This window comes from Schistocerca gregaria, chromosome 7 (assembly GCF_023897955.1).
Source record: "Schistocerca gregaria isolate iqSchGreg1 chromosome 7, iqSchGreg1.2, whole genome shotgun sequence".
Classification (NCBI taxonomy): Eukaryota; Metazoa; Arthropoda; class Insecta; order Orthoptera; family Acrididae; genus Schistocerca; species Schistocerca gregaria.
Window position 1 is genome coordinate 480,705,443 of NC_064926.1, and position 16,179 is coordinate 480,721,621.

The 16,179-nt window shown below is 36.3% G+C and overlaps 1 protein-coding gene across 1 annotated transcript in view; it reads left to right on the forward strand.

The window, feature by feature from the left end:
• The window catches only part of LOC126281918 (SET and MYND domain-containing protein 4-like), a 148,320-nt gene that overhangs the window by 101,137 nt on the left and 31,004 nt on the right, over nt 1-16,179 (forward strand). The window contains exon 8 of the mRNA XM_049981247.1: nt 1,796-1,990. Within this exon, the coding sequence (XP_049837204.1) occupies nt 1,796-1,990 (195 nt within the window). The remainder of the gene's footprint in view (nt 1-1,795; nt 1,991-16,179) is intronic.

Here is a 16,179-nt window from a genome sequence, read left to right on the forward strand (position 1 = left end):
GCATTCTTCCAGTTAAGTATGAATTAAACCATTTGTGCACTGCCCCACTCAAACCATAATGATTTAGCTTATCTAAAAGAATTCCATGATTTACACAATCAAAGGCCTTTGAGAGATCACAAAAAATACCAATGGGTGATGTCCAGTTATTCAGAGCATTTAATATTTGATCAGTGAAAGCATATATAGCATTTTCTGTTGAAAAGCCTTTCTGAAAACCAAACTGACATTTTGTTAGTACTTTATTTTTACAAATATGGGAGGCTACTCTTGAATACATTACTTTCTCAAAAATTTTTGATAGAGCTGTCAGAAGAGAGATTGGGCGGTAGTTGTTGACATCCGACATATCCCCCTTTTTATGCAATGGTTTTACAATGGCATATTTCAGTCTATCAGGGAAAACACCCTGCTCCAAAGAGCTATTACATACGTGGCTGAGAATTCTACTTATCTGTGGGGAACAAGCTTTAAGTACTTTGCTGGAAATGCCATCAATTCCGTAAGAGCTTTTACTTTTCAGTGAGTTTATTATTTTACTGATTTCAGAGGGAGAGGTTGGTGGAATTACAGCTGTTTCAAACTGTGCAGGTATGGCCTCTTCTATTAATAGCCTTGCCTCTTCTAGTGAAGATCTAGATCCTATTTTCTCCACAACATTTAAAAGATGATTATTCAAAATATTTTCAATTTCTGATTGTTTGTTAGTGCACTTGTCATTCAATTTTATTGCACTAAAGTCTTCCTGTGCTCTTGGTTGCCCTGTTTCCCTTTCAATAATATTCCAAATTGCTTTAATTTTATTATCAGAGTTACTGATCTCAGACATGATACACATGCTTCTGGACTTTTTAATAACTTTTCTTAGTACCGCACAATAGTTTTTATAATATTGAACAATTTCGGGGTCAGTACTCCATCTTGCTGTTAGATACAGTTCTCTTTTGCGGTTGCAAGATATTCTTATTCCTTTAGTTAGCCAAGGTTTTTTATATGTTTTCTTGGAATTATGTTTAACTATTTTCTTGGGAAAACAATTTTCAAATACCCTTAAAAATGTATTGTGAAATAAGTTATATTTCAAGTTTGCATCGGGTTCCTTATACACTTCATCCCAGTCTAGCTGCTGTAGGCTTTCCCTAAAGTTTGCAATATTTATATTGTTAATTGAACGCACTGCTTTGAAAGTCTGATTTATTATACTGCATGGAGCTATGTCATGTACTGTAACAAGCTGTGCACTATGATCTGAAAGACCATTCTCAACAGGATAAGCATTTATGTCCTTAAACTTATCTTGTCAAAAACAAAAACAAAAACTCAGTAGTTATGATATTCCTTGCTGACAGCATTTGCAAACACTTCCTCAGTTTCTTGTGTTGCCATTCCATTTTTAAAATCAGTGCACCATTGCTTCACTCAGCTTTCACTCATTATTCTTCTTTTTTAGGCATCAGAAAGACTGCAATAAATTTCAGTAGGTTTGCAGTTCTTTTCCAACAAAAACTTAATCACAGAACACACCTCACAAGTGGTGGGATTTTCTATTGCAGTGTATATTTTAACACATCACAGAAAGTAAATTACCAGAGACACAGACCACATGCTACCACCACTGGATACATACTGAGAGTAGGAATTTATGGCACCAAAATGGCAGCTGTGGCCCCACCCACAGCTGCAATAGCCCAAAACAACTGTTACTTCCTGGGTAACCCTTGAAATAATTATGCACTAAACATTTGAGGTAGAGAAATGTAAAGTAATTTTAATAATATCATTAAACATATTCCAGGTTCTAATAAAAAGAGTGAACTAGATTCTCACGCTAAAGAGTATTTGCGTGTTTGGAATCTTGAAACACACAAGGAGGAAAGAACTCCACATGACTTCTTTCAGCGTACCTTGATGGCTGTTTTCCTTCTTCGAATTCTGCAAGACAGTGGAAAATTCTTCCCAGCAAAAGAGAAAAATGCAGAAAAGAATGAAGGTAAGATTTTCAAACAGCAGAAAATTGAAGATGTAATGTAAAAATATTATGAAAAGGATAGTTGCTTCTCACCACATAACAGAGATTCTGATTTTCAGATAGACACAACAAAAAGACTGTCACAAAATAAGCTTCCTGTGAACAAGGCCTTTGTCAAAAATAGACAACACACACACACACACAACACACATGTAAACACAACATGAATGCATTTTTATTTATTTATTTATTTATTTATTTATTTATTTATTTATTTATTTTTTTGACAAAGGCTTTTGCAGCCCAGAAGCTTACTTTGTGACAGTCTTTTTGTTGTGCCTATCTGCAACTCAACATTTCTACTCTATAATGAGCAGCAACTATCCTTCATTAGACTTGTTTCATGGTTATTTCTCCATATCATAAAACTGAAGAATGGTTTGATATTTAAAGAAAAAAAGGATTTCCTGGTAATTATGCCTGTTAGATGTTTTTCAGTGTATGGATGAACCTGAGTTAACTAAAAAAATTCAGTTTTGTATTATATCAACAATGTGTAATACTGTCTTGGTTACAATGTTGTTGTTGTGGTCTTCAGTCCTGAGACTGGTTTGATGCAGCTCTCCATGCTACCCTATCCTGCACAAGTTTCTTCATCTCCCAGTACCTCCTGCAACCTACATCCTTCTGAATCTGCTTAGTGTATTCATCTCTTGGTCTCCCTCTACGATTTTCACCCTCCACGCTGCCCTCCAATGCTAAATTTGTGATCCCTTGATGCCCCAGAACATGTCCTATCAACCGGTCCTTTCTTCTCGTCAAGTTATGCCACAAACTCCTCTTCTCCCCAATTCTATTCAATACCTCCTCATTAGTTGTGTGATCTACCTATCTAATCTTCAGCATTCTTCTGTAGCACCACATTTCGAAAGCTTCTATTCTCTTCCTGTACAAACTATTTATCGTCCATGTTTCACTTCCATACATGGCTACACTTCATACGAATACTTTCAGAAATGACTTCCTGACTCTTAAATCTATACTCGATGGTAACAAATTTCTCTTCTTCAGAAACACTTTCCTTGCCATTGACAGCCTACATTTTATATCTTCTCTACTTCGACCATCATCATTTATTTTGCTCCCCAAATAGAAAATCTCATTTACTACTTTAAGCGTCTCATTTCCTAATCTAATTCCCTCAGCATCACCAGACTTAATTCGACTACATTCCAATATCCTCGTTTTGCTTTTATTGATGTTCATCTTATATCCTCCTTTCAAGACACTGTCCATTCCATTCAACTGCTCTTCCAAGTCCTTTGCTGTCTCTGACAGAATTATAATGTCATCGGCGAACCTCAAAGTTTTTATTTCTTATCCCCTGGATTTTAATACCTACTCCAAATTTTTATTTTGTTTTCTTTAGTGCTTGCTCAATATACAGATTGAATAACATTGGGGAGAGGCTACAACCCTGTCTTACTCCCTTCCAAACCACTGCTTCCCTTCCATGCCCCTAGACTCATATAACTGCCATTTGCTTTCTGTACAAGTTGTAAATAGCCTTTTGCTCCCTGTATTTTACCCTCGCCACCTTCAGAATTTGAAAGAGAGTATTCCAGTCAACATTTTCAAAAGCTTTCTTCTTTAAGTCCTCAAATGCTAGAAACGTAGGTTTTCCTTTCCTTAATCTTCCTTCTAAGATAAGTCATAAGGTTAGTATTGCCTCACATGTTTCAATATTTCTACGGAATCCAAACTGATCTTCCCAAGGTCAGTTTCTTCCAGTTTTTCCATTCATCTGTAAAGAATTCGTGTTAGTATTTTGCAGCTGTGACTTATTAAACTGATAGTTCGGTAATTTTCACATCTGTCAACACCTGCTTTCTTTGGGATTGGAATTATTATATTCTTCTTGAAGTCTGAGGGTATTTCGCCTGTTTCATACATCTTGCTCACCAGATGGTAGAGTTTTGTCAGGGCTGGCTCTCCCAAGGCCGTCAGTAGTTCTAATGGAATGTTGTCTACTCCTGGGGCCTTGTTTCGACTTAGGTCTTTTAGTGCTCTGTCAAACTCTTCGCACAGTATTGTATCTCCCATTTCATCTTCATCTACATTCTCTTCCATTTCCATAACATTGTCCTCAAGTACATCACCCTTGTATAGACCCTCTATATACTCCTTCCACCATTCTGCTTTCCCTTCTTTGGTTATAACTGGGTTTCCATCTGAGCTCTTGATGTTCATACAAGTGGTTCTCTTTTCTCCAAAGGTCTCTTTAATTTTCCTGTAGGCAGTATCTATATTACCCCTAGTGAGATAAGCCTCTACATCCTTACATTTGTCCTCTAGCCATCCCTGCTTAGCCATTTTGCACTTCCTGTCGCTCTCATATTTGAGACGTCTGTATTCCTTTTTGCCTGTTTCATTTACTGCATTTTTATATTTTCTCCTTTCGTCAATTAAGTTCAATATTTCTTCTGTTACCCAAGGAGTTCTACTAGCCCTCATCTTTTTACCTGCTTGATCCTCTGCTGCCTTCACTATTTCATCCCTCAGATCTACCCACTCTTCCTCTACTGTACTTCTTTCCCCCATTGCTGTCAATTGTTCCCTTATGATCTCCCTGAAACTCTGTACAACCTCTGGTTTAGTCAGTTTATCCAGGTCCCATCTCCTTCAATTCCAACCTTTTTGCATTATCTTCAGTTTTAATCTACAGATCATAACCATTAGATTGTGGTCAGAGTCCACATCTGCCCCTGGAAATGTCTTACAATTTAAAACCTGGTTCCTAAATCTCTGTCTTACCATTATAGTTACAATAGTGGCATGAAATCAATGACAATTTCCAAAGGTAAGTATAATTGGGGAAAGAAGGAAGCAGAGCAAGAAAAAGATGAGAAATCATTGTAAATGACAAAATTTACCCCAAAACTTGAATGAATACTTCCTGCTTCAAGTATAAGTAATCTCTGCTTCACAAATGCATAGAGGGAAATAATTATGACAAGCAAAGCATTAAATGCATTATCTCCAAGTCATGTTTGTACATTCAGTGTGAGTAGTGTGTAGTCTCTTGTTGAAGTTACGAACATAATATTATAAATAACTCCATCAAAGGAAAATTCAACTGAGAAAACTAATAAATTAAGACACACAATTTCTGGACAGTGCTTTCCTTCAGGAGGCAAAATATGTATTACTATTAATAGACACAAGTAAAAGTAAAAGTGGTTCACTTCCTAACTTTTGGAACAAATAAGTTCTTCCTAATAAGAAGGGAGGGATACTTTGGTGAAGGTTGGGAAGATGTTGAAAGTGTTGAAGAGCAAGAAAAAAGCAAAGTTTGTTGTGAGTGTTTTTAAAAGGCAGCAACCAGAACAATAAGTATAACGTGAATTATGTAAGAGTGTGTATAAAAACAATGGGAACTGCAGGTTGGAATATCAAAATGTAGGGAAAGATGGATTGTTACTTACCATAATGACAACATGGAAGCAGCAGCCTGGAGGGAAGGGAAAGAGATAGCACTGTCTAAGTGGGGGAGAGAGGACTGCCGTCTGGCAGAGTGTGGAGGGACTAGACTGCCAACAGGCACAGTGCCAGGAGGTCAAGGAGCAGGGAGGTGGGGCAAACAGGGCAAAAAAGGAGAGGAGTGGGGAAAGATGGGTGGGAGTGTTGACAGAGGACAGCACACAAAGTGGCTGGGAGATGAGAATGGGAAGGGTGAAGTTGGAAAATGTTGGGTGGAGGATCATATCCCTGTGGAAGACCCACATGCAAGTCCTGCCCAATCCATCAACTACAGTGTTGTCACAGGTTAATCCTACCCCATCAGAGGCTGGGCCACCTGCCAAAGCACCCACATCATATCCTAGCTCTGCTGCAATCATTGCACACCTTTTTATTTTGGTTTAATTACCAATCAACTGCACACCAGGACGAATGGTCACCGCTAAACTGTGATCAACAGCAAAGTAGACAATCCTGTGGTACAGCAAGCAACTGAACATAACATGCTTGATTTTAATGGCTGCTTCACTATCCAAGTAATCCAGAGCGTCCCATCCAACACCAGATCTTCTGAACTGCATAGACTGGAGTTATCCTTACAAGACATTCTCTGTTCCTGTAACTATCCCAGCTTCAACCTGTACCCATACCCTCTGTTCCTGTAATTGTCCTGGCTTCAACCTACAGTAACATACTGTTCCTACACCCTTCACCCTAGAGTTTTCATCCCCACTGTCCTATCAGCTTCTCCCCACCCTTGTCTCCCAATCTCTTTGTGTGCTTCACTTTACCACTGCACTCATTCATCTTTTCCCGCTCCTCTTCTTTTTTGCTCTGTTTTTCCCACCTCCCTGCTCCACAACCTCCTGATGCTGTGCCTATTGGCAGTCTAGTCCCTCCACACTTCACACTCTGCCAAACAGTGCCTCTCTCTCCCTCCACTTAGATAGTGCTATCTCTTTCCCTTCCCTCCTCCTCCAGACTGTTGCTTCCATTCCATGTGACAGTTGCATTCTGGTCCGAGCTGCCAGAGTTGGCAGTCATGTCTGCATGAGTTGTGCTTGTTTGTGTGAATGAATGGAGTATGTTTCTCTTTCTTTTTCTTTTACTGATGAAGACTGTGGCCAGAAGCACATGTGTAAGTGTCTTTTACTTGTGCCTGTCTACAACTTAATGTGTCATGTTTATGGTAAGTAGCAATCTATCTTTTCTTACATTATTGTTAGTGTATATAAAATTTGTCTGTGGGCTATGTTGTAGGAAGATGGCATTGCAACAATTTATGTAGCTCTAATCTGTGCATGTATCTTATAAAGTTCATCAAAGGAAAATTCAACTGAGAAAACTAATAAATTACAACACATAATTTCTGGACAGTGCTTACCTTCAGGGTGCAAAATGTGCATTACTACTAATAGACACAAGTAAAAGTAAAAGTGGTTCACTTCCTAGCTTTTGGAACAAATAAGTAATACACAGCAGGTTATGGGTGTAGACCTCTAAAGAAAGAAACAAAAAAAGGTAAAAAATAGAAGACATGAATAATGAAAGGGGGTGGGATGGTAATAATAATAATAATAATAATTTAGCAAGTTGGGTGTAGAAATTAGAATATTGTTTAACCACAAGATCTGTGTGATACCATGTATGGAACTGAATCACTTGAAAAATGTGAAATAGTAGAAACAAAGAGGAAATGGCAGCAGTGGGACAGCAGATTGAAACATTATGAGAACAACAGACAAAATGGTAAAACCACATGTATTGTGTTGTGAAACTTCCAAGTCTGTGTACAATAAACTTAAACAACGTACAAAAGAAATGCTTCTCAAAGAACTCAACAATTGCATCAGGAATTTTATAGTTTCAAATGTGATAAAACTAATGACATGGAAAGTACTGTAAGTACATTGCAGAATGTAGCTCTTGAAGTGAATTACCAGCAATCAGAAAAGATGTCAGATAGTATGTTCTTACCCCAGTTTATGTCTATTTTACCAGATGAAGTTAAACAGTTTTCCTCACTATGCGATTTGTCACCTAGTAGTGAGAAGATTATGAGAAATGTTATTCCACGGGCTCATAACAAAGAGGAACAGCTATAATGATGAAGAGAATATCACGTTTAATATTCCTTTTAACAGGAATGATCTAATATGTAACAATTGTGGGGACATGGAAATTTTTCAAGGGAATGCAAGAAGCCTAAGAGGAAAAAACACTGTTCTAAATGAAAGAAAAATAATCATAGAGAACAAAGGTGCTACTTTAAAAATAAAAATAAAGTTCAGGAATAAAAACTAAGGCCTTTCAAGTCCTGTCCTCACCACAAAAGGACAAACCATAAAAGAAAATACTGTTGTGCTATGAATAAAGATACACAAAAACACAGGTGTCTGAAAAATTTATCCAAGAGGATACACACTTCTAAAATTGCTCTTTAGCTATAACTAATCTGTGCCCAAAGAACTTAATTTGAGGGGAAGAACACAAGAGATATTGAATTTAAAAATTTAATACTTATCCAGCCATTCGGCATTTCTTTGCTCACAATTTTTGCTCTCTTCCAGAGCAGACAATGCTACTCTGAAAAATGCATTTAGCTCTACATATGAAGTATAATATATGAACACATCTACAGTGTTGGATAGTTGTGTTCTTGAGAGTCTACTACAATCAATCTGGCATGTAAACCTGAATATATTCTCAGCAAGCCTTGACAGGTTGTTTTAGCCTTCAGGCAGAAGGTAAACCACTTTTGTGATTAAGTTGTGCAGCAGTGAAAAGGGTCCCCTTTGGTAACTGGAGACAAATGTTGGACAAGTATTCTGCAGACATGATTACTTCAAGCTCTGTGTTGAAATTGCCCCTTTCTGGATTGTGATAAGGTCGGTACAAGGAAATGGCAGAGGGAATGTTGGGGACTCTATTTCGGCTGTGCAGTGGTTCACAACTGCTATGACTGGAAAACAGTATCAAAACTGCCACTGCAACAAGGGAACAGTATAATTTATCATGGCATATTGATAATCAAATAACGGGAAGTTATGTTGTGCATAGTAAAGCTACCATGTTTCCCATTTCACTCGGCAATACTAAATTTAACATTAATAGCGCTGCAGACAACCTTTTTTAGGAACAGTTCAGAAGACAGGAAGAGTCAATAGCAGCAGAACCAACTCCTGAAACAGTATCTCCACCAAAACAAGTAAAACATCAAGAACAGTTACAGTAACAACAACACATGCAATAACAGCTCCATCAATGGCAGAGCCAGCTCTAATACCAGCAGCAAAATCAACAGCAAGAACAACAGAATAATCATTAGCAACAGCTCATCTAAAATGTTTTCAGTGGAAACCAGAAGGAGGAGGAAGCCCACAAGATAAACAGAGATAAGACTTTATTTAAGTCGGAAAATCAGAGGAATTTACAACACAGTATTTACAACTTTAAAATAATCCAACTGAATGTACAGTGCCAGAGCAATAAATATGAACAATTAGATATCTTTGTAAATAAAACTATGCCAGATTACTTGCTTTTAATGAATACTGATTATCTGATGCCAAATTAGAACTTTTTAAACCTTTATACAAGATACTAGCTAGTAAGTTTTGCAGATCTTCTACCAGAGGTGGGGATGCAGCAATGTATGTAAAAAGCACATTTGATTTTAATTCTGTGAATGTAAGTAAATATTCATTAGAAGGGACAACTGAATTATGTGCAGCAAGTGTAAAAATACCAAGTGATGTTATTTATGCTATATGTTTATATGGACCCCAAAGTGGAAACTTTGAAGTTTGTTAAAGTTTTGTGACATGATAGATAATGTCTTTATGTCACATCTGAATAAGTTAGTAATTATCAAAGATTTGAACATAAATGTATTTGCAGATAAGTTACACACTAGAATATTCAAGTATCTCTGCTTGAATATAAAGTACTATACCTGATAAGCACTGTAACTAGGGAGACTGAAACATCCCAGTCTGCAATAAATAACACAATCATTGGTATTCATCTTTATGATCTTACATCTTATGTTGATATAAGTGCTTTGTCAGGCCATCATGCAGTAGAACTAGGTGTGAACATAAGCAAAGCTCCTACACACGATAGCTATAGATATGTTAGGATAAATACAGACCAAAATATAACTCATTTAATAATATGCTAAGCAATGTAGATTGGAACAATATTCTAACAGCACATTACAGTTATTGCAAATTCTCAAGTGTGCTGTACTACATTTTCAACCAACCCTGTCCATTAATAAAAAAAGAGCATTCCATCACTGCTGTAACCCAAAACTGGATATCAAGTTCCGTCACTGACACTAGAGAAAAACTAAGATGGTACGAGTATGCTTTGTTAAATGACTTGAGCAATAAACAATTAAAAAAAGAGTTCAAAAACGTTAAAACACTATATAGACCTCCTAAACTCTGAAAAACAGGAACATTTTGCAAGTGTCATTCAAAACCCAAATGATGATGATGACGATGATGAGCATAGGGGACGATGCAGGAGACCATCACCAACATACTAGGCAATGTCCTAGCGGAGGTGGTTTGCCATTGCCTTCTTCCGACCGTAATGGGGATGAATGAGGTTGATGAAGATGACACAACTACACACAGTCACCTCGAGGCAGGAGAAATCCCTGACCCCATTGGGAATCGAACCTGGGACCACGTGCACAGGTAGCGGGAACACTACCACAACACCATAAGATTTCCAAAACATAACGGTCACTAGAAAATAGGGAAATAGTTAAATCTGGGAAACATACAACAGAAAATCACTTGATGATAAATGGGAAAATAGAAACTGATCAGAATAAGATATCAGATCTATTTAACAATTATTTATTGCCTCTGTTGGCTCCATCATAAACAATCAGCTTAAAAATCACAAATACAAATTCAGAGGAACACCAGTGTCAGGAAATATATTATTGACTCCAGCAAGTGAAGAAGAAAAATTAAAGTAGTGAGTAGTTTGAAGAATTCTCAAGCAACAGGAATTGATGGTCTTAGTCTGGACGCTCTTCAGAAATTTATTCATAAAACTGCATCACCTTTATCAGCAATTATCAACTTTTATATGGAAGATGGTCTATTTTCAGCTGAGTCAAAAACTGCTCAAGCTGTGGATATTTTCAAAAAAGGAAACAGAAATCTAGCAGAAAATTTTGGACCCATATCTATTCTTCCAATAATATCCAAAATCTTTGAGAAAGCAATGTACACAAGAATCTGGAATTTCCTGGTAAGCAAAAATGTCAAGGGGTCATCCACCATTACAGCAGCATCCAACTTAATCGAAGATGTCACTCAAGGAATAGATAATAAAGAACGTGTATGTGGCATCTTCCTAGACTTACTAAAAGCAGTTGAATGTGTTGATATGACCATATTGCTGGACAAACTGTGGAACTATGGCTTTCAAGGCACAGCCCATAATCTGATTAGATCCTATTTGACAAATAGGAAGCAGTTTGTGTCTATTAGCACTAGAGAGGAGCATAATTAATTTTGGTATTCCACAGGGGTCAGTATTAGGACCACTTCTTTTTATTATTTATGGTAATGACATTCAGTCTACAAGAAACCCAGCTACAGCTATCTTATATGCAGATGATACCACATTAATATGCTGTAATCCTAGCTATTCACAACCTGAATTTGAATCCAATATTGCAGCAGGCATAATTCTGCAGTATTATAATGAAAAAAATACAATTAAATACAAGCAATTGAGTCTACATTGAATTTGACCTTGGGAGGCAAAAAAACCATGAAAACCAAATTTTAAAGGTTGTTGAATACATTAAAAAAGAATACTCGACCAAGGTTCTTGGCCTGACACTTGATGCACAGTTAAATCAGTCTGATCACATAAATGATATTTACGAAAAGCTATCTACTACCATATATGACCTAAGAAAACTGACATCTTTTTGTAACATTACCACTCTGGGGCAAATATATTTTGCACTATTTGAATCCAATCCAAACTATGGGATAGAGGTGTTGGGATCCAGCAGTAAATGTAATACAAAAAGAGCACTTACCATACAGATGAAGGCACTTAGAATTATGGGAATGAAGTGTGCCAGGGAATCTTGCAGAAATTTGTTTAAAGAATTTAAAATATTATCTGTTCATAACCAATATGTAATCATTATGGCACTCGAAACAGTAACAAAACACTTCATTCATTTCATTCATTCATTTATTTATTGGTCCATTTGACTCATTACATACTTAAACAGTACATTGAATGTAGGACAAGTCAAAATTGCGAAAGGAGCAGAAACACGCAAGTGCACACACACACACACACACACACACACACACACACACACACACACACACACACACACACACATGTAGAGAGAGAGAGAGAGAGAGAGAGAGTGAGCATGGCAAAATTAATTTCAGATAACAATCATAAATTACAAGTGACAAATATAGCAATTTGAATTTAACCATTATTACATAATCATTGCTCACAAGGCTATTTTTTGCAATTTAAAAATTCTTTTACAGAGTAAAACATTTTTCCACTAGAAATGACTTAAGTATACGTTTAAAGAAAAATTACGTTGCTGCAATTTTAAATCACTGGGTAGGCTGTTACATAGCTGAACTGTTATCCGTGATACACTTTTTTGGTACAGTGCTGTTCTACACTGTGACATGTGGATATTATTTGTGTTGTGACTGTGTATATGTTGATTTTGTTGAAAATGTCCAGTTTGGTTTAAAAAATACTCATTTGCGAACAGGATACACTCATATATGTAAAGGCTTGGTAGGCTCATTATTTTCATCGGGATGAAATGTAGTCTACATGTTTCCAGTTTTCTTGGGTTGCTTATAGTCCTGATTGCTCTTTCCTGTATTCTAATGATCTTTATACTGGTGGCTGAATTTCCCCAGAAGATTAGCCCATATCGAAGTAGTGCATGGAAGTATGCATAATACGCCGGAATAACTTTTGACTTGCTTACACTTTTATTTAACACACGCAGAGCATAACAAGCTTTTGAAAGTCTTTTCTCAAGTTCTTTTATATGACAGTCCCATTTTAAAGACAGAAAAGAACAAAGGAAACACTGCACTTATTGCATTTGAATGCAAAAAAGGGAAGATTTCTGAAGAAGCTAACGAGAAAGAAGAGATAGTCATGGCTGTTGATAGCTCATGTGCAGGATACATGTGTAATAAAGTGGAAAAGTTAACAAATGTGAAAGACTATGATAGTATGTACTGTGAAAGTTGTCAAACAAAGTAGATCAATAAAAATAGTAACAACAGGAAACAACAAAAAATATTCTGTTCAAATTTATAAAGCTAAAATACTCATTCTAAAAAGACTTAAAACAAGAAGTGGACTGTATGAAGCAAACATTAAACCTGAAATGCAGTCAATCTTGACAAAAGAAGAAAAACAGGAATGGCATGTTGTACTTCAATGATCAAGTTAATGGCAATTGAGTTCCTAATAGTTATTGCTCAGCAGAAAAACTGCGTGAAGCTTGTGTGAGAGCTAAGCTAACCAACAAAGCCATTTTCAATTGTGTGAAACAGAGCATCAAGAGAACTTGAAGCAATATATACTGATGTATGTAGACAGATGATTGCCCAGCACTTATTGGATACAGATTCTACATGACAGTATTAGACAATTTCATTCATTTTTGTGTAACCTATTTGTTAAGATTTAAGTCAGAGGTTACAAAATTCATAAGAAGCTATGTGTTAGAAAATGAAAATCAGTTCAGTGTGAAAGTGTCAAAAACAAGGTGTGATAAATGTGGTGAATACATCAGTTGTGAGTTTAAGAATTGGTGTGAAGGAAAAGGTATTCTGCTACAGTACAATATCCCTTATAGCTTTCATCCCACTGGAAAAGCTGAGAGACTAAATCTGACACTAATGAACAAGGTAACATCTATGATCTCCAATAGCAAACTGAACAAGAGCTTTCATGGGGTTGGTGGAGAGAGGGGATGTGGGGAAAGAGGGGAGGGGGAGTTGTACTCACAGCAACATATTTAATCAAAAGTAACTCAATTATTAATCAAAGTACAAAACCTGCAGAAAAGTTGTTGATAAAAGACCAGATCTGTCCAGAAAACAGACAAAAGAAGTAATATCTAGTTTTTGGTTGGTTTGGCTCAAAATGTCTACAGACTATTAGCTTATAAAGTTCATAATAAAGTAATCCAATGAATGTAAAAACACAACACATGGAAGGGCATCTCACTCAGACCCCCTGATGAGAGGGATCCACCAGTATGTGGGATCAGAGTGACCTGCCTTTTATTTTTAACCTTCCCCAACCGATCTCTGTCCTCTCTGAGAAAGGAATTATTATTTCCAAAAGTTAGTGAGAGTATCACCTTCACTTTTATATATGTATAATGACAGTACTACACATTTTGCCTCCAGAAGCTTAGTAATGCCCAGCACTCTCGCATAATTTATTAGCATTATGTTATTGGTCCCTGTTTTGCAGGACAAAATCCTCAAACACCCTTAAACAAATCACACACAGTTTGCAGAATAAGCAGTGCTGAATGTGCTAGAATGAATCATTTAAAGGTTTCGAAACTAGTTCTGAGATATGGGAAACATTTGTCATAGGCCAATATAAAGTTGACAAAGAGTAACAAAGTCACAATACGGCTATTATCCCATTATGCTTGAAGTGTTACTGACCTGGATTTTACGTCAGAAGTCTAGCTGCTTTACTCCATCGTCTGTCCTCCTGTGGTTATTTGATTTAAGGGAAAGTTATTAAATAATGAACACAGCATTACAAAAATTAACTTGCCGTCTTCTTATATTTATTAACACAAGAAGCATTATGACAGTCAGCTCATATCCAAGAATGTTAGTAGGTCATATATCACAGGTTGGAACTTCACCTTCACTATGATTGTTTTAACACAGTGGCAGCATATCTACTGTACACCTTCAATATTAAGTTCTGACTGACAAAGAACATGAGATGTAAGTTTGTTACATGGCAAAGTGGACCCTTTCTCTGTTCAGCCTTGACTTCAACAGATATAGTTGCTGTACTGAATCACATAGATAATTAAATTCCAACAGCTTGGCATGGACATAGAAGCTGACTGCATAATGTTAATGAAATAAATGATATTATCTGACTGACTGATAGCGCCACAGAGATGTTGACAGTTTAATTAATTAACAAGGATACTTAACACAATAGTTACATCTTCTTGATGTACTGAATGGGAACTAGAAAATTATTTATAACATTATGTTCATATTCTAGTAGCTAAATAAGAACTGACTCTGCTATTGTATTAATGTCTACTTATAGATGCATACAATAATAAATAATGTAATTTATTATTACATTTTGAATATTAACACAAAATTGAGAGAAATTTTTCGAACTAAAATTTTATTAGAGTCTACTTAGAGATGCATTCAGTTATAAGTAATGTAATTTATTATTACATTTTGAATATTAATATAAAAATGTGAGAAATTTAAAAAAACATAAAGAAACAATCAGCAAGGAAGCACATCCATTTAATTATGAGTTAGATGACCAGAAAATGACAAAATTATAGGTACTATGGTATGAAGATGACTGCTATTCATTGGGGATTGCCAAAGCCTGCCAGAAAGCTTAAAGATGGCGAAATTTTCCAAATTGAATAATTAACAAACTAACAATATAGCAGAGATGCTGAGTCACAGATGGGCACGATAAAAAGACTGTCACAAATGAATAAAGCTTTCGGCCATTAAGGCCTTTGTCAACAATAGACATAGACACAACACCTTGACGAAGGCCTTAATGGCTGAAAGGTTTATTTATTTGTGACAATCTTTTTATGGTGCCTATCTGCAACTAAGCATCCGCACTATATGGTGAGTAGCAACTTTCCTTTTCATAATATTGTTATATTCCATTGTTTAGCAAATTAACAAGTCATTTTCATGAAATCGGGTATTTTTGGAATCAGAGAAATCTAGGCTACAAAACTATGGTACTAAATATGGGAAATAATTGCAAGTTAAACTGGAACATTCTGAAACAGGAATTCTTTGAGTATGAATAATTTTTTTAATCCGGAGTTTTGGGAAATAGTGAGATGTTTGTCGAGAAGACATGAATTTGGGCTTTCAAGTGAACTAACCCATGTTAGAAACAAACAGCTATTTGCTCAATGTAAATTTCGCCTTCATGTGGTTTGCATTTATAGTTGATCACTAATATTTAAGGAGAATATTTCTGGATGAACTAATCATCTTATTGTTATCAGTGAAACTTTGCAGTGAATAATAAAGTCATAATAGTCTCTGCTTAAATAAGAAATTGGGTATTGTAAGTAACTACTGTACATGTGATATGTGTAAAAGGTAAAAAAAAATGTAGTTAAGAGATAGAGTTCTAGCAAAAGGGGCTAGCCCAAGTTTGCTATGTCTCATGATCTTCGAGGAGTTGCAATTGAAATGGTATATCAGAAGCTCAGAGGAGTAGATCTGTGAGCTTTTGTGTCCTGCCTAGAGCAGTTCATGGATGGGCCCATTCATTGCGGAGTCAACAACATATGGACAGGGTATAGAATAATGTTAGGAAAGTGTTTCTCCACAAATTAATCCCATTTCAGTTTACAGAATGATTGC